Genomic DNA, 26676 nt, shown 5'->3' with positions numbered 1-26676 from the left:
TTTGGTGTGATGTTACAGCAGTACAGGAACAGAGCTCATTGTCATGTGCAGCTTTTTGAAAATATATATATTCTGACAGGAATACAGCCCAGTGCATTGCTTTGGCAGCATTGCGTTCTGACAGGGAAAAGATTAATTTGTGGTATTGTGTGCATCAGATGCCCGGGTCCCCTTTACCAATTCCACTGCCACGTGATAATGCTATAATTGCTTTACCACGTGGTTTGTCAGCTGCCCAGGGTACCCTACACCAAATCCATCGACGTGTGGATCTCCGTCTGTCTGGTCTTTGTGTTCTTCGCCTACATGCAGTACGCCTTCGTCACTGTCTTTTCCCGGCGCCACCGCAAGACTATGGGACAGTTTGTGTCCTCCGCCAACAGACAGACAGACAAGAACGGCGCCAACAGTCAGAACAGTACGGTGAGTAGCACACATAAGTGATCAGACTATGGTAATGCCAGAGCGTGGATCGTTGATTGTGTTATGGCGTGATTCAGTGTGATAATGTCATAGTGTGAGCACAGTGATTATGCCATACTGTGCACGTGAATCACAGTGCTTAATGATTAGATCATTGTGTGAAACAGTGCACAATGGCTATAACATAATGTGAAACTGTCCAAAGAGTATTGTATTGTATTGCTTCTTTGTCGCGACAAATTTTTTCTGTGTGAATATCGGGCTGTTCTCCGCCCGGAGAGAATGGCGTTGCTGTAGTGCAACACCACTCATATTTTTGTATCTTTTTTCCTGCATGCAAGTGTATTTGCTTCATTTCATTATCAGTGGTGGTAAGTTGTTAAAATCAAATCTGAAACAGAATGACGATGCATTGTGTGATACCGTACAATGTATAGTTATACCAAATGTGAAAAAGTGCATGATGACTACATCATAGTGTGAAGCTGCATACGATGGCTATACTATTGTGTGAAACAGTGAACAGCGATTATACCACAATATGAATAAACGTATGTTGCTGTAGTGTGAAGACAGTATCGTTCAGTTGTGTGAAAAAGTAGTAGAGTTATTGGACCACAGTGTAACACTGTACACAGTACTCAGAGAGAGAGAGAGAGAGAGAGAGAGAGAGAGAGAGAGGGGAGGGGTACGAGTGCGTGTTCGTGTGTGTACGTGCATGCTTGCAAAATATGCTACAACATATGATATAATGTCGCATCAAAGACGGAAGCTAAATTATTGATGGGGAAACTTCTTAAAGCAACATTTTTGACATTGTTGTATCATTTTTTGGTCTTTGATCTGGCCCATAGTGTTCAGTATGCAGAAAATTGTGACCAAATAATTAACTTCAATACTGTTTGTGTGGGCATCAGGTGCTTGTGCATAATGTTCGAGCACATGTTCAAGTATGCGCCAGATGACTGCGATACAATGTTTTGCCACTGTTTGGGTGGGACACAGGTGCCGGGGGAAAATCGGTTGGGCATTGGACTTTTGATCCAGTACTCACCAGTGGTCGGGGTTCGTGGTCCCGTTTCGGCATGGTGCTGTGTCTTTGGGAAAGGCACTTTAGTCCGATTTTCTGAGGAATGCGAATGAGTACCTGACTTAATTTGGGGAAGGTTAAAACGGCGAAAGGGGAGGACTGGGCCCCGCCTTCCTATGCCGAGTGCATATGAATTCATTGCCCCGATGGGTGTGAAAGGCTGTGGGAACTTGAACTTAACCAGGTACCCGTGACATTATGTTTAAACACTGTGTGTGTGTGTGTGTGTGTGTGTGTGTGCACCAGATACCGGAGACAGGGTGCCACACCTGCACTGCCGCTAACAACAGCAAGCCCCCCAGTGGTCAGTGCCCGGACGGCAAGCTGCCCAGTGACCGTGCCGCTGACAGCAAACCACGTGTTGACGTGCGCTCAGTCGCCGCTGTATGGCGCAACAAAAGTCGCCGTTCGGAAAATGAAGCACGTGATATGGGTCTTGTTGTCGACAAATGGTCGCGTGTGTTGTTTCCTTTCTGTTTCATCGTCTTTAACGTTGTTTACTGGGTCTACTACACCCAAACCGACTAACAAGTCTGATTTGTACTACAGATCAAGCCCCTGACAAGTCATAGTTCCACTACAAACCAAGCTCCCTGACCAGTCATAGTTCCACTACAAACCAAGCTCCCTGACCAGTCATAGTTCCACTACAAACCAAGCTCCCTGACCGGTCATAGTTCCACTACAAACCAAGCTCCCTGGCCGGTCATAGTTCCACTACACACCAAGCTCCCTAACATGTCATAGTTCCACTACACACCAAGCTCCCTGACAAGTCATAGTTCCACTACAAACCAAGCTCCCTGACCGGTCATAGTTCCACTACAAACCAAGCTCCCTGACCGGTCATAGTTCCACTACAAACCAAGCTCCCTGGCCGGTCATAGTTCCACTACAAACCAAGCTCCCTGACCGGTCATAGTTCCACTACACACCAAGCTTCCTGACCGGTCATAGTTCCACTACACACCAAGCTCCCTCGCCGGTCATAGTTCCACTACACACCAAGCTCCCTCGCCGGTCATAGTTCCACTACACACCAAGCTCCCTGACCGGTCATAGTTCCATTAAATACCAAGCTCCCTGACCGGTCATAGTTCCACTACACACCAAGCTCCCTCGCCGGTCATAGTTCCACTACACACCAAGCTCCCTGACAAGTCATGGTTTCACTACAAACCAAGCTTCCTGGCCGGTCATAGTTCCACTACAAACCAAGCTCCTTGACACGTCATTGTTCCGCTACAAACCAAGCTCCCTGACCAGTCAGATTTCTGCTACGAACAAACCCCCTGATCATAACGAAACATAAATGTGGAAGATTCAGCTTCCGTTGTCTTGTGGCGCAGGAAACTGTTCTGTCAGAATGATACTGGAAGGCATGCCAGGTTCGATTGTCTGATTTTTTCTCTCCAAGAAACTGATCGATCAGGATGTCGTTTGAAGGTAATGCCGAGTTCAGTTGTCTTATTGTCCCAGCAAATAACTGACCAGTCAGAACGACAGCTGGAGACGCAGTTATGCTCAACACTCTTGTTGCCCTGGTAGACTCAACCAATCAAAATATCAGCTGAAGGCAGAACCACAGAGCTGTCTGGTTGGTTTGAACGTTCACAGTTATATTGTCACCAACTAGGGTCTAAGGCTGTCAAGGACACCCCCCTGATCAGAAAGCCATCAGTCTAATAAAACGCTGCCATGGCCGTTCAGTTCCGGAGAGTGGTTGTCTTTTGGAACTGTCATAGTCATTCAGTTTTAATAAAATGTTGGTCTGTTAGAACTGTCGTGTTCATTCTGTGCATATATAGATTTTGTCTGTCAGAACTGTGATCGTCATTCTGTTCACAATGTTTGTCTGTTAAAACTGTCATAGTCATTCAGTGCAGAGATATTTTTTGTCTGTAAGAACTTTTACATTTATTCAATGCACAGAATACTTGTCTGTAAGAACTGTCATAGTCATTCGGTGCACAGAGTGTCTGTTAGAACTGGCATAGTTTCAGTTTCAGTAGCTCAAGGAGGCGTCACTGCGTTCGGACAAATCCATATACGCTACACCACATCTGCCAAGCAGATGCCTGACCAGCAGCGTAACCCAACGCGCTTAAATGTCATAGTCATTGAGTTCCCACAGAATGTCATCTTAGATTTGTCATAGTCATTCAGTTCTCATAGAATGTCCTAGAACTTTCATAGTAAGCTCTTCCCGTGCAGTGTTTGTCAGAACTGTCACAGTGATTCAGTGTCCATGGAGTGGTTGTAGAACTGTCATAGTCATTCGTTTCCCATAGAGTGTTTGTCTGTAGAACTGTCATAGTCATTCGTTTCCCATAGAGTGTTTGTCTGTAGAACTGTCATAGTCATTCAGTTCCCATAGAGTGTTTGTCTGTAGAACTGTCATAGTCATTCAGTTCCCATAGAGTGTTTGTCTGTAGAACTGTCATAGTCATTCAGTTCCCATAGAGTGTTTGTGTGTAGAACTGTCATAGTCATTCAGTTCCCATAGAGTGTTTGTGTGTAGAACTATCATAGTCATTCAGTTCCCATAGAGTGTTTGTCTGTAGAACTGTCATAGTCATTCAGTTCCCATAGAGTGTTTGTCTGTAGAACTATCATAGTCATTCAGTTCCCATAGAATGTTTGTAGAACTGTCACAGTCATTCAGTTCCCAAAGAGTGTTTGTCTGTAGAACTGTCATCGTCATTCAGTTCCCAAAGAGTGTTTGTCTGTAGAACTGTCATAGTCATTCAGTTCCCATAGAGTGTTTGTCTGTAGAACTGTCACAGTCATTCAGTTCCCAAAGAGTGTTTGTCTGTAGAACTGTCACAGTCATTCAGTTCCCAAAGAGTGTTTGTCTGTAGAACTGTCACAGTCATTCAGTTCCCCTACAGTGTTGGTATGTTAGTAATGTGGCAGACACGCACATACAGGCAGAGACCGAGAACGTAGCCGGAAGAAATCGTTGTGCAAAAAAGTCGCAATGAATATTCATAATGCTAAAGAAATTCGTATTCCATTTTCATTATAAGGAGGTTATTCTCCACTGATGAGAACGTGTTTGTACCTTGTCAATAAACTGAAACTGGGGACTGACCCTGGTGTAGATAGTACTAAATGTTTCTCGCGTTGATCGTATGTTTTTTTTTTCTAAAACAAAAGAACATTACAACAGAAGGCTCACTAGTCTGATTTACAGACTACGGCTGGATGCTATAAAAACAAAATTTACTCGTAAAGTGACTTGCATTTGTTGTAATGCAATTACGCCTATGCATATCATCTCTGAATGTGAACAGCTGAAAACATTTTACCTCATTCATTTACGAAATCTGCAGTACCACCAGTTTCCATTGGAAACGTTTATATGACAATCAACTTATGTTTGAAGTGGTTCAGGTTTTCATTGGAGCTCCATTAGCTTTCTGTTGTAATTTTACCAGTTGACTAATACGTTTTGTTGTTTTATTCTATTAAGAATCATTTTTCATGCAAATAGTGGCGAGAGGAATAGGGGAAATAGTGATGACATAGATGCATTGGTGGGGTGCGGAAGGGGGTGGATTTTAGTCTAAAATCACAAGTATGAATAGACGTTAGATAAAAGAATGAACGAACCGAGAACCAAGCATACAGACGTACATGTGTTTATCATTGTTTAGTATTTATTCTCCTAGCCTCATTGCTCTTTAGTTTGAATCACGAATCCATCGAGGGAACTGTATTTGTTATGTAATGTCTGAAAATTATGTGTGGTATGTTAAGATAAAAGGCTACGCCAGTCTTGAATAAACGCTAGTTTGTGTTTACACATTTATTCTGTCATTGTTGCTGTGTGCACATGACAAAATGATGGATACAAGGACAAGCCCAGAACTTCCTTTTTTTTGAGGAAGTGGCTGGGTTTGTTCCTTTGTTCCTTTTGTTTACCTGTGTGCTAACTGACTTGGTAGCATAAAGCATTGACGTGAAATGTCCACTGACATGCAATGGGGTGCCCTTGAGTGGAATTTCTAGTGTATATGACAGAAATGTAGCAGACTCTTACTGCGTGCAGTGTAATTTGAAGTGTTGAAGGTCTGTTTTATTTCTGCTATGTTGTCCAAGGTATGCATTAGCCCGAATGAAAATTAATCTCCCTTTATCATCATAAACCTCATTTGCTGTGTTCAAAGAACGAATTGGCAAATATGTTTGTTAAAGTTTGAAAATGAGACATTAACTTCCTTATTTTGAATTAAACGCAATTTTTTTTTTGCGATGCTTACCTAAGCAATGAATGTTCTTGTTTGTCGTACGCAGTATTTGTCGAAAAATATTAAAATATTTTTCTTCCATTCACATTTCAGCTCTGAAATTACTGTCCTTTGAATATTGATGTCTTTTCTTTTCTTTCATGTGGGCCCCCAAAAATGGCCTACATAAACCGAATAAAGCATTTTTGTACCTTGTCTTTCTTTTTTGCATTTTATTTTCACACACACAAGTTAAAAGTTTCAAGTTTTGATTATCCTTTCTCTCCTATTAGAGTATGGAGGATTACTACAAAAGAATGATTTTACGCCAAGATAAAATATGTTCAAATGCACGTACACACTCACACACACACACACAAATGCACACACACACACACACACACACACACACACATATGTGTCAGATATTTTAAATTCTTCAGACATTGATTTGCATGATATGGCACCTCGTGTTCTGGTGCCACCTGTCCCTCCCTGGGAGTTAACAAAAGCAAACGTCAACATATATGCTTCTGACACAACAAAAGGAGAATCTCCACATGTAATAGCAGCATCTGTCAGAATTGAATTAGAAGAAAATTTTGATTATCATTTAAAAGTTTACACTGATGGCTCGGTCCTGGATGATAGCAGTGCAGGATCTGCTTTTGTCATTCCTGATCTAAAAACAGAAAAATCATATTATTTAGGTAAGGGACATTCAATTTTTGCAGCTGAATTGGTGGCCATCCTTATGGCTTTAAATCATCTTGTTGATATACCAATCATAATAAGTAATATCCTATTTTGTGTTGATTCTCAATCTGTCTTAAAAGGTTTGCTCCTTTTTGAGAATAATCAAAGAGAAGATTTATTTTTTGAAATTAGGTATTTATTGCACTCCCTTTTTGTGAAGGGTACAAATGTTGATTTTTGTTGGATACCATCCCACACTGGATTCCGTTATAACGACCAAGCAGATAGGGCAGCAAAAAGGGGAGCAAAAAATCATATAGATAGTATAAAAGTATATTGCCCATTGTCATACAAGGAAATAAGCAATATACTAGAAAGAGACTTTTATAGGTGCTTGAATTCAAGTCTAAAACCTCGCCAGTTGACTCTCTCAGACTTTGGTCCGATTCGCAGACCGATTCTGAGCTTAGCTCTCAGACTATTATCAAATTCATTACGGACCAAGTATTGTTCTAATGTCAAGTGTATATGCTTTAATAACCTGACAATTGAGCATATAATTTTTCACTGTAGCTTGATGAAGCCTTTTGTACACGACAGTGTGTCTTCACAAGTGACTGAGAACGTTGATGTTTTTGACTTTTTGCATTCATTATCAGTTGTTTCGCTTGTCAGTTTAACGACTTCTCTTTTACGAAGTCCTTTAAGTAATTTCCTGTAACTGTATTTAGAGGGTTTTTGTTTGTTTGTTTGTTTGTTTTGTTTTTCTTTCAAATTTCACCCACATTTTTACCCTCATTTGCCCAGTTTCCCCTAACCCTCCATTCATCCACATCTCCCACCCCTTCTAACCGATAATACTCAGATGTATTCATAAATACTTTTACAAAATGTCTTCAATCACTGATATGTGTGACGGGACATTAAACAAAAAATTCCTTCCTACACACACACACACACACATACACACACACACACACACACACACACACACACACACACACACACACAGAGCTGCCTTCACACATCTACGTATGTCTGTTTTGCATACATTTGGTATGTTTTCGAGCATTCATCAAGGTTTCTGATGGTCAGTAAGTCTGTCAGTCCGTCTGTCTACGTATCTGCCAGTCTGGTTTCCAGTGTGCCGGTTTACCTGTCTCTTTCTGTCTTTTTGTCTGTCTGTCTGTTTTATGTTCAATGGAAGCTGAGGCTGATAAAGATGAGTTTGTTGAAAATATACAGTGTGTGTGTGTGTGTGTGTGTGTGTGTGTGTCTGTGTGTGTGTGTGTGTGTGCGCGCGCGCGCGCGGTAGCTTATTATTATTATTATTTTTTTTTTAATAAGAATATGAGATGCCGAACTATTTGACATCAGTCACTTTTAAATATGTATGGTGATCAAGTTGTGGTGAGACTTCTGGAAGACGAGTTCACTCATGTTTCTATTGTCCATAAATGTGGTTGTCTGACAGAAAATAATATAAACAAGACAAAAGAATTAGCAAAAAAAAATGGAAGAAAAACATATAACTGCTCAGTTCCTGTGACGCTGAACGATCGTATAGAAGTTGTGCCGTGCTTTTGATATTAACATCAGGTTATCCTTTCTTCGAACATGTCGACTTGATTGTTGAGAAGGTCCATCAATGTTTGTTTTTGTTTTAATTTTTTTCTTTTCATCCGCTGAGGGAGCTTCAAGCATTTAATTCTATACAACGTGTGCTGTAGTATGTATACAGAAGTCGTAGTATACTAGAAGCAATGTCAACCTTTCACATCGTACTTGTAGTATGGAAATCTGAACATGAAGAACGGAGGGTCGGTTCCAGCTTGAACATTACAGGCAGAATCATCATAAGTCGTGAGGGTACTGAACAATGCAGAGTGCTACGCTCATTTTCTTATTTGTACGAATTTTGTTCGTCTGTCTCATTTTGAGGTGAAAATTTTGTTTACATAATGCGCGCGTGCGCGTGCGCGCGCGCGTACACACACACACACACACACACACACACACACACACACACACACACACACACACACACACACACAGTATATATGTAGCCAAGCGCTCAGTTTCAGTTTCAGTTTCAGTAGCTCAAGGAGGCGTCACTGCGTTCGGACAAATCCATATACGCTACACCACATCTGCCAAGCAGATGACTGACCAGCAGCGTAACCCAACGCGCTTAGTCAGGCCTTGAGGGGAAAAAAAAGAAAAAAAAAGAAAAGAAAAAAAAGGTGAATAAATAATAGATAAGCTTACACAAATAAAAAAAAATTAAATAAATAAATAATAACTATAAAAATAAATAATAATAACAGCTGGCTGCAAATAACCATAGTTCAACTCACAGCGCAAGCCGAAAGCTGAGCTATTTGTATTTGTATTTCTTTTTATCACAACAGATTTCTCTATGTCAAATTCGGGCTGCTCTCCCCGGGAAGAGCGCGTCGCTACACTGAAAGCGCCATCCATTTTTTTGTATTTTTTCCTGCGTGCAGATTTTTTTTTCCTATCTAAGCGGATTTTTTCTACAGAATTTTGCCAGGAAGAACCCTTTTGTTGCCGTGGGTTCTTTTACGTGCGCTAAGTGCATGATACACACGGGACCTCGGTTTGCCGTCTCATCCGAATGACTAGCGTCCAGACCACCACTCAAGGTCTAGTGGAGGGGGAGAAAATATCGGCGGCTGAGCCGTGATTCGAACCTGCGCGCTCAGATTCTCTCGCTTACTAGGCGGACGCGTTACCCCTAGGCTATCACTCCACTATAGCAGACGCCATTTTTGTCACAGCGTACTTGCTGCCTTTCAATGAACTCAGGCATAAGGCACGACGCCTGCACTGTTTTCTCTATTCTCTTTGTGTTCTTATCTTCTTGTCATTTATCTTATCATAAATATTGTAAATAAAACAATAGAAAACCCTTTTGTGAATGGCCTCTACATGTTCCTGGCCTGCGCGGGGATTCTTTTCTATCCTTTGATTCAGTAAATCATCAGTTAAATCATTAATCATTCAGTATAATTATCATCAATAATTCTTTTGTACCGCCTCCTTTAATTTAATACCACTCGAGTACACGGCTACATCTGTATATGATTGTTCAAGCGTTTTGTGGTCCGCTATGAACCAATAAAATATCGATTGAAAGTTGGTGGTGAATTTTCATTGAACAGACCTGTTCTTCACATTTGGAGAGGTAGGGGAGGTAACTCAATATTTGAATGACGTTGGCGGCGAATTCGTTCAACAGAATGTTCTCCAGTTGCTGTTCTTGCCTTTCTTTAATTTATTGTTGTATTTTCTTACTTCACTTATGCTTACTATGGTACGGCTTCAGTTTGAAAAATTTTTTTTTTTCAACCCTCTGTCTGTCTCTTTTCTGCAAGCAACATCTTGATTTATCTTACATTTCTGTTTGTATGAAGATATGTGTGTCTTAGTGTGTGTGTGTGTGTGTGTGTGTGTGTGTGTGTGTGTGTGTGTGTGTGTGTGTGCACATACATATATATTTTTATTTTTCATTATATTTAACATGCATTCTTAATTATGTATGACTTCTCACCTGTCTCTCTATCTCTCCCTCCCCCACCCCCCTATGTCTGTCTGTATCTCGTGTTCTTTACCTGCATTTACAATTACTTCTTTCCTTGGTGTTATTTATTTAATTTTTTTTGCTGCCCCATCATTTGCAGCGTTTCAGTGGCATTACGCTCACGCTGCTCAAGAAAAAAGAAAAGAAAATGGAAAAAAGAGCTCTTGAGTTCAATATCTCTCTGTGTGCTTGTTTTTCGCGCTTTTTCCCTCCCCCTTTTATCATGGAATTTTGGATGGTGGAATAGCCGGTTACGCTCGTTCCCTCATTGTCAGCAACAAGTCTGTTCACTCTATCTATCTGTCTATCTACCTATCTATCTATCTATATATCTCTCTTTCTCTCTTTGTGTGTGTGTGTGTGTGTGTGTGTGTGTGTGTGTGTGTGTGTGTATTATGCATATACATGCGTATGTCTGTATGCATATGCTTTTCACTTATTTATTGTGCATGCAGCAAATGTGAATATGCAAATGTATATGCATGTGTGTGAATGTCCATATTTCTTTCAGATTACTTTGAATTCGTCATTCCATTTATACCCTGAGGGCTGGATGCAACAACGCATATGTGCTTCTTCCACTTCCCTCATTAAACAGTTTTGTTATTGATATCATGATCGTTATCTCTCTAATACTTTACCCCTGTAACTCTACCCTTTCCAGCCTGAAAGAGAGGGCTTTCTTTGTTCTTTTGTTCGCACTTCTTACCACCTTTCCTTATTTTTGTTTTAACATTCCGCCGTTTGAAGAGCACCTCTCTCATACGGTTTGTCGCAGATGCACGTACAGGAAGTCTGAACGACTGGAAGCGTTAAAGTAGGTTGCCAGCGAATAATGTATCTTGCATTTTAATGTGGAAATTTGGGAAGCGAGTTGTGAACATTCCTTTTCTTCTTTTTTGGAATTACTAAACAAAATTTGCACACTTGAAAAATATTAGAAATGGTTGTAGCAGCAGCAACAGCGACAACAGTAGTAGTAGCGGCAGAAGTAATTGTAGTTGTAGAAGTAGTAGTAGTGGCAGCAGCATTTATAGTAGTAGTGGTGGTAGTTGTAGCAGTAGCAGCGGTAGTATACTAGCAGCAGCAGCAGCAGCAGCAGTAGTAGTTGTTGTGGCAGTAATCGTCATGGTAGCATTAAAAGTAGCACCAGCTGTAGTAGTTGTAGAAGAAGAAGAGGAAAAGTAGTGGTAATTGTGGTGGTGGTGGTGGTAGTTGAAGAAGTGGTAGTTGTAGTATTAGTAGTAGCAGCAATAGGAGCAGCAGCATTAGTAATAGTAGTGCCAGCAGCAGCAGCAACAGCAGCAAAATAAGCGACAGCAGTAACAGAAGTTGCGGAAGAAGTTGTGGTGGTAGTATAAGAAGCAGCAGCAACAACCCCCACCTCCGCCCCCCGCATCCTCCACCCTGCCTAAAAACAACAAAACAAACAACAACAAAGGAAATAAAAAGAAAAGAAAAAAGAAGAAGGAAAATTGAGGGAATCCAACTTAGCCGTGTCTTTAAAATCCTTTCCTTTCCTTTCCAACGGCGCTGCCGATCAACATAAGACAGCTGTAACTTGTGGTCAAAGGTTATCTATCGACTCAACAATCTTTGCATAACAACACTGACAAGACCCACTGGTAAACCAGCGCCATTCTCTGTCCCCTGTTTTCCGGCGTGGCGGCTGTTAACCAGGCGGCCCAACAGCCAAACCAAACAATAATGACGTGACAGCACACCACTGTGTCAAGAGGACAATATTTCCGTCTGGAGAAACTGGGTCCCACAGCGCTTTATCGTTCACGCAGTGGACACATGGATGGACCGACCCTTCCTGAAGCTGACCGCGTGATAGCGTTTCGCGCGCCAGTCACGCGCCGTTGTACTAAAAATAGCTGATGAGTGGTCGCGCGCGCAGCAGCCACATCAGTATCAGTAGCTCAAGGAGGCGTCACTGCGTTCGGTCAAATCCATATACGCCACACCACATCTGCCAAGCAGATGCCTGACCAGCAGCGTAACCCAACGCGCTTAGTCAGGTCTTGGAAAAAAACACAACCCGAAAACAAAAACAAACAAACAAACAACACCACCCCCCACCTCCCAAAAAAACAAAAATAAAAAAATAACAACAACAACGAAAAACAAAAAAACAAAAACAAAAAACAACAACAACAACGAAAAACAAAAAAACAAAAACAAAAAACAACAACAACAACAAAAAAACAACAAAAAACAAAACAAAAAAACAAAACAAAACAAAAAAACAACAACAAAAAAACAACAAAAATAAACAAAACAAAACAAAACAAAAAACAACAACAAAAACCAACAAAAAAAAAAAAACAAAAAAAAAAAAAAAAAACCCAAAAAACCAATCAAACAAAATAATAAATACATAAAAATACTACTACTACTACTACTACTACTATTTAAAGGCGCAAAATCTTGATGAAGTCAACTCTGAGCGCGCGCGCGCGCGCAAACACACACACACACACACACACACACATACACAAAAGACAATGATGGTAAATAAGCAAATAAATATAAAACATGCAGACACACATTCACACACACACACACACACACACACACACATGCATAACAGGTATACAACAAACATGCACTTTCACAGATATAAAAGCACAATCAAATGCACATAAACGTACATGAGCACCAACACACACTCACACACACACACACACACACACACATTACCCTGCACCCCCCCCCCCCCCCTCCCACCCCCAACCTCCTCCACACTCATTTCTAGGCTACATATCGCAGCTTCCACGGCACAACCCCCCCCCGCCCCCGTCCCCCCAACCACCCACACTTACTTGTACAAGCACACACACACACGGCCATATCCCCCACCCCCAACACCACACACATATATACAAATAATATATATAAGCACACCCGCACGTTCCAATATTCCGTTGCTCAGGAGCCATAGTGAGCGAGAAAGCTGAAAGAGCGTCATGCCGTGTTCAGTCCAGTGAGAATAGAAATTTTCTGCAAACTAATTGCTTACTAACTTGTTTTTTTGTTTGTTTTTTTGTAGTTTTTTTTTGTATGTATGATGCCACTGTATAATGTCTACCGATTTATGATGGGAGAAAATGACCGAAAAATAATTTTGAAAAAATTGCGTATTTATCCGCGCGCTACTTCTGACACGAAGGGACGACCATACAAGCAATCGGCGTGACGTGGCATTGTTGTTGCGTGGGTTGTGGGTCGCTGAAACAGGCCAGGGACCTTAGATTAAAATTTTGCGTTAGGTCAAACTGTGAGCAACAAAACCGTTCTTTTCACGATAGAATAGAATAAATCATACTGATCACACTGATATAAAGTTGACCACTATAGGGGGGCGGGAACATAAGTAGATTTTGATTTTTTAATGTTCAGACTCGTATGTTTTTATTACTTCTGCCTGTGTGAGAGCGCCTTACAAAGAGTTGCAAGGCAAGCACATGCGAAGGTTACGTAAGGAGTCGCCAGAGGAAAGCGTTCAGCGCGGTACAGTACATGTGACTGACTGCTCGCGCGCTGTGGCAGGCAACTGATTCTGAACAGAAAGCTAGCAACAGAGCTCTTTGGTGTCAAAAGGAAACAAACATTTTCAATTTCATGCATTTTATACTAAATTGGTAGAAGACGCAAATCCGCTTTTATAAATGTTTTCCAGTTTCTTAACATTCATGACATATCATAAAGAATGAAATCGGTCTTATACCGACTGCAAACGTGAATTTACGAAGGCAGCACCTGATCATTTAGTTCGTAAGTACAATTTTGTTGATATTTTACGCAATCCACAACTTGGATATACTCCATGCTCTGCTTATCAACGTGTAGAATATAAATATCTAAATATGTGTTAACCCGGTTCGGTTTCAATGAACATTATCGGCGCTCTGTCCAGACAATAAATTCGGAAAGTATGGAGGGCAGATGATAGCAAAATTGAACATCATGTCTTGATGTGAAAAGAACGGTATAAAATACATATTTTTCTTTGGAAATGAATCGGTATTTGCAAATGTGACTCACGAACACTGGCGCAGTAGACGTCGATTTAGCGTGGGATATAAATAATAATCATAATGATAACAATTGATCATAAATTTTATTAATGATTATGTAAAACTTTGTTGTAGCACGTGTAACATTGAATCCAAGTTACCTAAACTAACTTCCCCGACACAGATGTTTGAATTACTGTATTTATAATAATGATAGTAATGAATCTGTCATGCAATCCTTAGCCCATGCAATGCATTCAGACAAAGCCTGTGCAAAAATATGTATTTTATTAATGATTACCTAAAACCTTATAACATATGTAACATGGAACCCAAAATACCTAAACTAACTTCCCCACCCTGGGTGATTTTATTTTTCAGAAACACTGCAGGCACTCCATTTTTACATCAATTCTCCCCAGTGTTTAACTGTTCAAAGTACTACTGTTCATCTTATTATGAAATGGGAATTGTATAATTTATATCACTTGACAAAAGTTTTCCTCTTTATCTGAAGAATTGTGATAAAAACACCGGATTCTGTGTATCTTTCTATTCGATCAAACAACAGAAAACTGATTAGCGTTATACTCACAGTGAACAAATATGTAGGACTGCAGAAAAACAAAATGTGATAAAAGTAAGACGATGAGAAAAAACCAAACCAAACAACAACAACAACAACAAAAAACAACAACTAAAAATAAGGAATTTTATTATCTGCGTAAAGCAGAACCGAAGAACATGTGTTCCGTGTCCGAATGTGACACCTTACTTCATCTCAAGCACTACTAAACGTGAAATGCTTCAAACTTAATAGATTTTAAGAAATTCATTCACAATTAATATATAGTTTGGTTTTTCAGAACTTGTGTGATGTAAAATGTGGCTGTTCTAATCAAATTCTGCAAAACAATATTATAAGCGCGTAGGGACTGACGTGTTTCGGATACAACGAATTTTTTCATTCCACACTTCGTCTGTCTTGTGAACTGATAAACTACATCATTTCATGCTAAAACTTCACCAGACAGCAAAAGCCAGAATCAAGGCAATTTAAGGGGGCGATTTTCTACTTTGAACTTTGTTGTTTGGAACTTTTGATGCAACACGTCTTCAACTGAAAGCAGTCTTACCGAACTACATATGTTGATTTGGTTCGAAATCTTAAGCCAGTATCCGAATATTACCGCATCTCGCCATGTGTGAGAAACAGTGATTGTGTCTAAACTTAATCGGATAAGAGAAAAATGTACAAACAAACCATAACAACGACGAAATTAACATACACAGTTTATTATTATTATTTTTTTTAATATAGCAACCACGGGGTGCGGATGAACATATCGGAGATTTCCGTGTAACATATGTACATTTCACACGCTGTCAGAAACAACACATTCTCTGAATCTGTGTTCAAACACACACGATTGAAGGGTGTTTGTCAAACCGATTTACACTTTCCCGCGATGAATCTGCATGATTTATGTGAAAACAGTTCTAATTTTGTTTACATGTATATTTTTATTGGGTCGTTTACATGCACAGAAGTAAAACTGAAAATTGTTATAGACGTCGATTGCATTTAAATAGTTGAATAGACTTTTTTCCCCCCAGAAAATGAGTGTATGTGCTGTAGAAGATAGATGTGTTGACCACCTGTTGCAAGTGAAGAACGTGTAGTGTATTCATGAATGTGCTTGCCTTTGAATGAATAATAAAAAAAAAAAAAACACGCCAAGAGGAACGGGTTGTTTACGTCTGTCAAGCGGGTTTTTGCGTAATATTTCAAACTTAATGTACGATTTTTATTGATAATCACTGTTTTATTATCACAAAAAATGAAAAGAGATCAGGTCTGTATGTACTGGATTTTAATCAGTTTTGTACTTACTTGTTTCTGACCACTTCATGTTCAGACACATTGCCATGTCACAAAATGGCGCCGAAATTTTTGATGTTTTTAATAATTTTCAACACATTTAAGACACAGAACAAAACAGATTCTCACAAAATTGTTGCAGGCATTTCTCAAATGAATTGCAATCCTGATAACATGTGAAACTGACATTTGAATAATCATTGTAAAGACATGTTTATACTGAATCAGACTGAGAGACCGCCATTTCCAACAAAGTTCTGGAGACTGACCCATTTTCATCTTCCAGGCAGTCTTTTCTCTTCATCTGATGCATTTCATTTTGCCACCTTTATACTCCAGCCAGATACATTTTCTTTCCCACGCTAAACTGACGTGTATATTGCGCCAGGGTTCGTGAGTCACATTTGCAAATGCCGCTTCATTTCCAAAGAAAAAAATATATTTCATACCGTTCCTTTTACATCAAGACATGATGTTGGTCGATTTTGCCATCATCTGCTTACCATGCTTTCTGAATTAATTGTCTGGACAGTGCTCCGACAATGTTCATTGAAACAAACCTAGTTAACACGTATTTAGATATTCATATACTACACGTTAATACTGAAGCAGAGCATGAAGTATTTCCAAGTTGTGCATTGCATAAAATGTCAACATAATTGTTCTTACTAACTAAATAATCCCGTGCTGCCTTCGTAAATTCACCTTTGCAGTCGGTATAATACCGATTTCATTCTTTATGAAATGTCATGACAGGTAAGAAACTGTAAAATATTCATAAAAGCAAATTTGAGTTTTCTACCAATTTAGTATATAATAGATGAAATTAAAAACGTTTTTTCTTTTGACCTCAAAGAGTTCTCTTATTTTCTGTACGGATTCTGTCATCTGCCACAGTGTCCTACTAACAGAGGTATAGGACAGCATCAGCGTGGCAGCAGTCAGTCACAAGTACTGTACCGCGCTAAACGCTTTCCTCAGGCGACCCCTTATACCGCACTTGCGTAACCCTGGCTTCCTCTTGCCTTGCAACTCTTGTAAGGGGCTCTCTCATAGCCAAAAGCGTGACAAATAATTATTAAAAACCAAAATCTAATTATGTTCCCGCCCATCTACAGTGGTCAACTTTATATGAGTGCGATCAGTATGATTTATTCTATGTTATCGTGAAAAGAACGGTTTTGTTGCACACATTTCGACCATTTTTGTATCTGCCCTGGACTAAAAAGGAAGACACTCAATATGTATGGAGGCTATTTCTGTCAGAATAATGAACATTGTGCATAAGAAATCTCTCTCTCTCTCTCTTTGTGTGTGTGCATAAGTCTCTCTCACTCTCTCTCTTTGTGTGCGTGCGTGCGATGTGCTCGTACCTGTGTGAGTGCGTGTGTTTGTACACATACACCCCCTCCACACACACACACACGGACTACTACACAAACCTCTGGCCTTGTCCAAGAAACTCTGAAACCTGGCCCACTCAACATCACATACAATTAAACAGTTTCTTCCCTCTTCAACCACCTTGGAAAGAGAGGGAGTGAGAGAGAGAGAGAGAGAGAGAGAGAGAGAGAGAGAGACCAGGAGAGGGGTGGGGGGCAATATTATTGTGGGAAAGTGAGAAAAGGGAGAGTGGAGGAAGAGAAAGACCAAGGAAAGAAAGAAAGAGAGAGAGATGAATGAATTTTTATTACCTGAGGGTAATACATTGAGCATACATGATTTTGTTTTCCATCTAGCCCTTGAAAACAAACATGCTAATAACAATAAAAAGGACAGAAAAGAAAAACAAAAACAAAAGTGAACAAACAAGACAGATATCAAAGGAATCTACTTATCTATCTCTATGATGAGAAGAAGAAGGGAGATAGATAGATAGATAAATATAACTGATAGATAGATATATTGATGTCTTTGTCTGTCTGTTGGTCTTTCCGTCCATCTGTCTGTCTGTTTCCTTACTCGTCTGTCTTTCTGGCTGGCTGTGTCTCTCTTTCTTTAAAGGAAACCCCAAACAGACACAGACACAAGCAGAGACGGACAGACAGACAGACACACGTAAACATAGGTGCGCGTGCACTCACGCACACTGACAGACCCCTGCTACATACTGAATCATATTTACTCTATTCTACACAGGGTCCACGTCACTGGTTGCCCTGTCGGTCAGCTTGAACAAACGAGCTTTGAGTTATCAGAAGCAGCTATCGGCAGTCAGGTTCTCTTGTCAACAGCCTCTGCCTCCTCCACCTGGGATTCCGCGATAGTGTCATTTGTTCGCCGTCCCTGTTGTTGGAGGGACGCTGGTTTGCCTGACAACACATCTCTGGCGGTGTTCTGTGTACAGGACTTTACGCACTAAAGGCTGTGACTGATAGTGATGCTGAAACTGTTGTCTTTCCAAATTTCAGTATCACACATCTGATGATAACTTACAGTACACATCCTCACATGATCGTCACTGTGCTGACGTGTCGATGTTCTTTTTTTAAATTCAGTACTTGTGTTCTGAATCAACCAGCTACAGTTCCTTTTTCGTATATGGCACTTTCCACTTGGGAACGACTTCCTTATTCTGCAGGATATTGTTATCATTGTCTTTTCATTATTTTTGTTTGTTGGTGTCAAAATCATAGGTGCTGTTTTCACTGTGCTTAGGTATATATCTCAGTTATAAATTATTATTTTCTGTTCTTTTCTTTTCTTTTTCATCACTTGTTTTTTTCTTTCTTGCTTTCTCCACCTCGATGTGTGTGTGTGTGTGTGTGTGTGTGTGTGTTTGAACCACAATCACTTTGCACTGTACGGATCATCACCAAGGAGGCTGCATGGTTCTGATGTTGCTCATAATTATCGTGACTGACCAGAGTGCGTGGTCCGTCTACTGCACATTAAAATCTGGTTTCGTTTTAATGTCTGCGACACAGCGTTTATAAAAAAATTTTTTTTCGTGTTAAGGAGAAGAGTAAGCCTACTGTTGGGACCTTGAACGTCAGCTGTCTTGGGTCACCCTGAATGACCATGTCCAAGAGGCATGTCACTGGCAGACAAACTGGGTGGTCAGTCAGCTTTTGGTCAGGTGTATTGCACAGCCTACATCTCTGTCAGTCCCTGCCGTCTCCCGTGGAGAACAGAGGAGAGATGAAGTGTTGCGGAAGAGGAGTGGTAACAAGGAGAAAACAGGAAAGCCAGGTAGAAGAAAAGAACCACGAAATAATGGGAACTACACAATATACACGCAGAATTTAACTTGGTCCTGGCGAGGAACGTTTAGAGGGTTGTTCATAGAGAGAGGCGGGTTTGACTCTTCTGATGACTGACAAAAGTTGTACATGTATTTGAACAGTTTGCCAGAGGGTTGTGTAGAAGCAGGAAACAACAGGGTGAAAAGGCCCAGAGGAGTGCTACTACACTCCTTGCATGGCAATAATCCTTCAGATGGGTTCACAGAGACACTGGGAACACACACACACACACACACACACACACACACACACACACAACCTGCCCGCCCACACATATCCACACAGACAATGAACCCCCCTTACCCCTGAACACACACACATACACACACAAACACACATACTCCCTCTCCCCCATGCATACACACTGACAACGAAACACACAAATAACCACACACACACACACACACACACACACACATACCCACTGACACACTGACACAACGAAACACACACACACACTGGACACTGAAGTCCAGAAACTGTGAAAGCCCAACAGACAATAGTGTTTCAACAGAGAGCCTGGGAGAGGATAGCCAGGCGACGATCCTGATAGAGAAGAATGTCGCCTCAAGAGACGGTGACACGTCATACATTCACACACACACACACACACACACACACACACACACAGAGGGAAACAGACACACACACACACACACACACACACACACACACACACACACACACACACACACACACAAGCTTCTCTAATCAACACGTTTGGAGTCACAATTGAATAACAGATTGTATAAAGGATTACCCCATTCAATTAAGACTCTTATTGTTGGAAAGAAAACAAAGAACAGGCCAAAGTCAGAGAGGGGAAGACAGAGGGAGAGAGAGAGAGAGAGAGAGAGAGAGAGAGAGAGAGAGAGAGAGAGAGAGAGAGAGAGAGAGAGAGAGAGAGAGACGAATAGGAACAAGAGATCTGAAAACACCGTCTGCATCATCTTCCCAGTCCAATAGCTCAGAAAGGTTGGATCCACACTGCGACCTACTGCTGATAATCCTTACTATACTGTTTTTCCTGAAGCTGGTACTGGTTCTGTGTGGAACGTCGTGACTGATAGATAACAGTACCTGTGTCTTCGCGGACTTTGTGCCACTTATCATTTGTTTATGATGATAATCCTTCACGTGATTGCATGATTTGTTCTGCTGTTTGACACTTTTATCATTCTCTTGTCTGTCTGTCCGTTAGTGGAGCTGGGTAGGGGAGAAACGGACAGGGAGGCTTAAAAGTGTTCAGGCAAAACGGTGTCTGTTGTCTGTTGCTGTTTCTTGCTCACAGAGCTATAAGTCAGAATCCGCGCGGTAGCAGTTAGCCACATATACTGTACTGCGCTAAACACTGTGTGGCGGGTTGCGTTCCGCGATGTCGTAACCTCTTTCACACGCTTTCTAGTGACTCATTGTAAGGCGTTCACTCGCTTACGGCCAAAAGTGTGAATGTAAGTTAACAAAAATCAAAATCTAACTATTTTCCCATCCCCCAAGAGTAGTAAACATTGTATCAGTGTGAGCAGTACATTTTATTCTATTTTATTCCATTCTGTATTGGCCCTGATGTGGGTTCCCAGCCGAGTTGTTTTGATTTGAGTGAGGGGTTGGGGTGGGGGGTGGGGCGTGGGGGACGGAGGGGTTGTGTGTATGTGACGTGGCCTGTGTCTCGCGTATTGATTGGCTCTTTTTGGGCCCTGTGTACTGCGTGACCTGATTTTGATAGACTGGTATGACTCTGTGTGTGTGTGTGTGTGTGTGTGTGCGCGCGCGCGTGCACGCACTGTTTCGCAGTTTGATTGGTTGGATTCACTCTGTTCACACTATAAAAGTGAATGCCTGCATGAACGAAGCTCTCTAAAGCCAATAGGTTAAACTCAACTCTACCTGAACGAAGCACAGAGTTTCGCCGCCCTTCGCTAGTAGAGGGATATCTTGCCAGACTACCTGTTGTAAAAGTACGTTTTCCATTTTGTTCTGTTGTGACAAATTCACTTCTGTCTTTAGAACAGCACACAGCTTCTTTGTTCGTCATGTCTGCTTTTCAGTATACTTTGAGATGAAGCTGGTCTGCTATGTAACACTGAATTTGTGTAATGAGCTTGTCAATCAGTGTTGGTATTATTTCCAATGATTTTGACAAACATTGTCTTTTGTGTGTGTGCTGACTCAGAACTTCGCATGATATTATCGTAGAGGAACTTGCTGTATTCTATTAAGCTTTAGTTCAACTGGCGTTTTTATTTTATTTTATTTTTTATTCAAATAGAGCAACATTATTCTGAAGGAAAACAAGTGTTCGTATTCTCAGAAAAAGAGAGAGGGCTGGGGGCGTGGGGTGGGGGTGGGGGTAACGATAGTGAATAGAGCATAAACCCTGCAAATTCGGAAAATGCAGATCAGTTGAATATGGTGTAAGGGAGAGAACTATTCATTGTATCAGACATGACTCTTTAAGATTTATCAGCGGTGGCAGTGAATCATCTTTGCACAGCACATAATCAGAACACAGTCAAAAATTGATTAAAAAAAAAAAAAAATCCACAGGACTGAAAAAAAAAGTCTTCTCGTGGACGTACGATGAGATGCCATCCACTAGTGGGTAAACAGGCCTACATTGGCTGATTCTTTAATTCCATAATAATGGCGATTCCTCCATTATGGTTCTGAATCTGTTTGATGGTGTGGGTGTGTGTGTGTGTGTGTGTGTGTGTGTGTGGGGGTCTCAGTGTATCTGGAGTGAAGTTATTGCAGCACAGCACTATTATTTGTATGTGACGTGTACACAGTCACCCACACTTTGAAATGTTATGATTCATGTTTCGTTTTCATTGGAGAAAAAAAAGTCGTCCGTATATGTATTTTTTACACCTCGTTCTTATTGTGTGGGCAGTTATCTTGCTTGCACATTGTGCGGCCTTTGTGACAGACAATGAAATGATGGCTTGTGACTGTTTTCTCCTGAATATATTTCTACTGAATGCATTTCTCTTCTTCTTCTTTTTTTTTTTTTTTGCAGAAAGCAACAAAATGTTCCCGGCGAACGATAGACAAAACAGAGCGGCTGGCCATAGGAATGGCAGGCATCCACCTGCAGGTAATCCCACACGTGTGTACCATTGAGATGTGTATATTGATTCGCTTTTTTCTTTTTTTACCCTTCATCATGCGAACCATTTCAGTGGAGGCATTACCCTCATCATCGATTATTCCCCCATCCCCCAAAAGATATGAAAGTAGCTATGAATGAAAGTAACATATCAATATCAAAATGAAATGAAAAATGAGGCTGGGAGAGTAAAATTAATGATAAACAACAAAGAGTGGTAACTCTCTCCATACACAGGGTACACAACTTCAAGTCAATGCTGCTTGTGCAAAGCAACCCATTCTATCTCTGGCACGCAGGTAAATAAATGGTACATTGGAACAAACCCAGATACTTCATCAAAAAAGGTAGCTAAAGGCTCGTCCTTATGTACCGATCATTTGACATATGCACAGATCAGCAATGACAGAAGAAATGTACAAATGCAAATGGGCCATGTGATTGCTCAGTATAGTCTGTATATTCTCTATCATATTCAAGGTTAAAAGGATATGCCATCCTTGGATGATAAGCTTTTGATTTATTTATCTATCTGTTTTTTAAAAAGGATATGCCATCCTTGGATGATAAGCTTTTTTTTTATTTATTTTTAAAAAAAATCTATTTATCTATTATTTTTATCCATTTCTTTTTATTCTCAATATCAAAACGTTTGAATGCTGGAAAGTGATGATTGTCATAGAATGGAGTTAACAATCACCCTCAAGGCCAGGTTATTAAGTGCTGGGCTTAGTTCTATGAAGGTTGCGTTGTTCGAAGGGGTGAGTCCTGAGGTGGAGGTGTGGACTGGGTGTTTATAAAGGACTGACTGCATTGTTGTAGGTGGACAGGCGGGACATGGCCACGGTAACCAGCTGCACGGTAACGTCCCGGACTATCAGGCGATATCACGTCAGCTGTAGGTTTTAGTTCACATTGTGTGTGTTATTTCACGTGTGTGTGTGTGTGTGTGTGTGTGTGTGTGTGACAGGATTTATTTCACAGTGTGTGTGTGTGAGTGACAGGTTTTATTTCACTGCATTTGTGTGTGTGTGTGTGAGTGACAGGTTTTATTTCACTGCGTTTGTGTGTGTGTAACCACTTGCATGATTCAAGAACCATTGTCTCTATTGTTTCAACAACTGGAACGTTTATGCTAATGTGTAAGCGTGTTGATGAAAATGAGATGGGGGATATGGAAATAGACAATAATTCATTATTTACAATATTCAAAGAGACCAGTTAGTGATGCGACTTATTTTCAACACAATGAGAAACACATGAATGAAGGAAACAGGAGAACCTCATCTGACTCAAACTGATTTATGCACAGTATATGCTTAAAAATTGGTTATCTATCTATCTAGAGAGAGAGAGAGAGAGCATACTGTCATGTACACACTTTACCAATTATGGAAAGGCAGCTTGTCATTGTTTAATATATGCTATTATGTTTTTTTCTCTCCAGTGACTACTATTTCAGCTGGGAGAACCTGCTGAAAGACATGTATCTGCGGCAGCAAATGGACATTTTCGGCTGGGTTCCAGTCACAGTTATCGGAGCTTTCAACATGATGCTCCGACTGATTACGAATGCTGCTCAGCGGCATAATATTATTTCAGTGGTAAGTAGTTCAGTATCAGACAATTTTCCCTAATGAACTGTGTAGCTTACATTTAGATAAAACAATCCCCATTATTTCATTTCTTTTGCTTCCATCCTACATGCTCAAAATGAAGCTTATTTTGATTGCATTTTCTGCAATGGAATTTTAGGCACAACGACATGCATGTCTGTAATTGTATTCAAACTCTTTCCTAACAATCGTCTGAAACGACGTTAACTACTTCGTTGCTGCAGCTGGTTATGACAAAAGTTATTCAATAAACCTGAAAGACAATAGAGAATACACAACACAACAATGATATTTATGTAAGCAGTGAAAATCTATTATTATCTGTTGTGTCAGACCTCATCGGTAATACACAGATAATCGCTGCAATAGACCTCATCAGTGCAATGATTCTGATTTACGGGAAATGATAAATGTACCATATGCACTGTATATATTCACGAATGAGCGTGTGAAAAAGCAATGGCAGAGAGTCCATTCTATCTTTGAAGTTCCTCTGTGTTATAGCATATTATATGGTTCTCGTATTCAATTTGACTGTTCCCGTTTGAATATGAACAGTCAGTAGTACGGATGTGTAGGATGGCAAGATTGCTTTCAAAACATTATCCTCTCACCAGGCTGTTACTCTCATTTTATTCGTGTTTCTTGTATTACAAAGGAGCTCGAAAACAAAACAAAACAAAACAAAAAACCGGCAATAAAAGGCAAACCATTGATTTTTGTTCCCCAGGCGGCCCGTCGCTGCCAGAACGTGGAGGTGTCACCTTGCGGCCAGCTGCTTAGACCGGCCACTGACCCTGCCAGCTGGCCAGTGAACCCGAAAATGAAGGTCCCGTGGCTGGTGTCTGGACAGAACGTGTCCGCTGACCGCTCCTGAGTTCTGGTCACGTCAACCCCGCTGATTTGGTAAGTCATCTTTAGAAAAAAAATCCCCGTTTGTTATTCTGCCATCTAGTTCTTCGTAAATATTACCTCCCTTCATCCAGTCCATGTATATCATCACACATGTCACATATCAGTTTTCACCCCTAAATCCATTCCGCAACATGGTAAATATCCCTTTTAATTACACATACTTAACCGTGACCCAACTAGTGCAGACTCCGGCAGGGGTCTGACATTCCTGTCCTGTGCAAACTACTATCCACCTATGCAGAGCAGACGAAAACTACGGCCGATAACCTCCCGGAAGTAGGTAACCTCCCCTTTGTCCCGCTGGTTATCGCCCTCTTTTTCCGGCAGCCATCATGACTCCTGTTCCTGTGCTCTTCATACGGCTAAGTTTTTTCGTATTTTCTGTCTGTCTGTCAATTCTCTGGCGTTCTTGTTTGTGGTCAAATTATGTCTCCAACCAGGTCACATAATTATGTAGCTCGATTGGGGAATCGTGCTAAAATTAAGGCGCGATCGCAATCGATTCGCTGACACTCTGGGCCCTCTACTCCTGGCCCTCTAAACAACGCCAACCCGCCGCCTTCTCCACTTCCTCCGCTCCCTCCGGTCGACTCCAGACCTCCGCCACCTCCTACACCTCCTCTGGTGACTTCTAGAGGTTTGTGGTCACACACTCAGGTCAGTGTTACCTTTCATGTCATTTTTATCGATCCGCGAACTCACTCGACGCGATCCGCGTTTTCTCGGCCCTGCCAGTCGGCAGTGTACAAGTCGATCTCCTCTATCTCTTTACCATACCCACAGTTGCACCAATGGAATGGCCACAACCCCTTGGGGAAAAAAACAACAAAAAAACAACAAAAAACAAACAAAAAAACCCCCCAAAACAAAAAAAAAACCCAGCTTGTTTTGGATCCGCACGTTAGACTGGGCCCTATGTGCGATGCGTCCGTGGTGGCGGCCGTGACATCGGATCACGCGACCCCCCACGCGGCATGCCTCGACCGTCTCGGATCCAATAGCGACCGAGGCGTGTAGGGATGCCCTCCCCTGGTGTAGGGAGGAAGGTGGACCACTAGGGGACACGCTTGCCCATACACATGCACCCCCCTCCTTGTCCAGATCACCCGATCCAAGGGAGGCAACCCCTGCTTCGGCACCCTTGCCGGTGACCGCCGCAGTTATTTCCCTTGCACCGGCATTGCTCCTCGCCTTCAGTGCGAGTGTGTGCACGGTCCTACCAAGCTAAGTGGTGATGACCCCATCTGCCACACCGCCGAGTGCTGCTGTTTCCCATCCACTAATGGTGTCTCAGCAACCTACTCAACCAAACAATCAGCAACTCATCGCTAAACTTGCTGCAGCAATTATGCACCACTCTGCCTTCTGGTGCCGCGCCTTGCGCCTGCACCGCCCCTCGCCCACAGAGCAGGTACGTGCACGCCCCATTGGAACTTCGGCAGTGTTGGATTCTTCTGCCCCATTGCCTAACTCTGCTGTTACCCAGACTAATATTGGCACTTCTACGTTGGAGTACCTCTTATATCATATCATATATATATCAATATCAAGGCGTGCAGGCCTGACAAGGCCTTTTACCCGCTTGAAGTGGGGAAGAAAAAGAGTCCCCACGTATGTCTGTTGCATTTTTCAACATTGAGTGCGCAGTGCTTGAAAAATCAGTAAATATGGCAATGAGTTTTGTATTTAAAGTTTTTACAATGAATATCAAGATAATTCTTAAATGTATTAATAACTCGATCCTGCCTCTCGGCAGTGCTCAGGCCGATCTTGTCCATCACTTTATCTGTCAACACACAACAACTGACAACTGAACGTCGGTCCTCTCGCAGGAGCTATTCG

The 26676-nt window shown here is 41.3% G+C and overlaps 1 protein-coding gene across 1 annotated transcript in view; it reads left to right on the top strand.

Moving 5' to 3' along the window:
- LOC143298595 (glycine receptor subunit alpha-4-like) overlaps nucleotides 1-24796 on the top strand; it is a 47281-nt gene extending 22485 nt beyond the window's left edge. Inside the window, exons 9-13 of the mRNA XM_076611477.1 lie at nucleotides 232-423; nucleotides 1760-1871; nucleotides 23126-23201; nucleotides 23766-23907; nucleotides 24650-24796. Coding sequence (XP_076467592.1) covers nucleotides 232-423; nucleotides 1760-1871; nucleotides 23126-23201; nucleotides 23766-23907; nucleotides 24650-24796 — 669 coding nt within the window. The remainder of the gene's footprint in view (nucleotides 1-231; nucleotides 424-1759; nucleotides 1872-23125; nucleotides 23202-23765; nucleotides 23908-24649) is intronic.
- Nucleotides 24797-26676: the final 1880 nt, after the last annotated feature.

This window comes from Babylonia areolata, chromosome 24 (assembly GCF_041734735.1).
Source record: "Babylonia areolata isolate BAREFJ2019XMU chromosome 24, ASM4173473v1, whole genome shotgun sequence".
Taxonomy (NCBI): domain Eukaryota; kingdom Metazoa; phylum Mollusca; class Gastropoda; order Neogastropoda; family Buccinidae; genus Babylonia; species Babylonia areolata.
The sequence above is the reverse complement of the archived record's forward strand: the minus strand, read 5'-3'. Positions and strand labels throughout refer to the sequence as shown.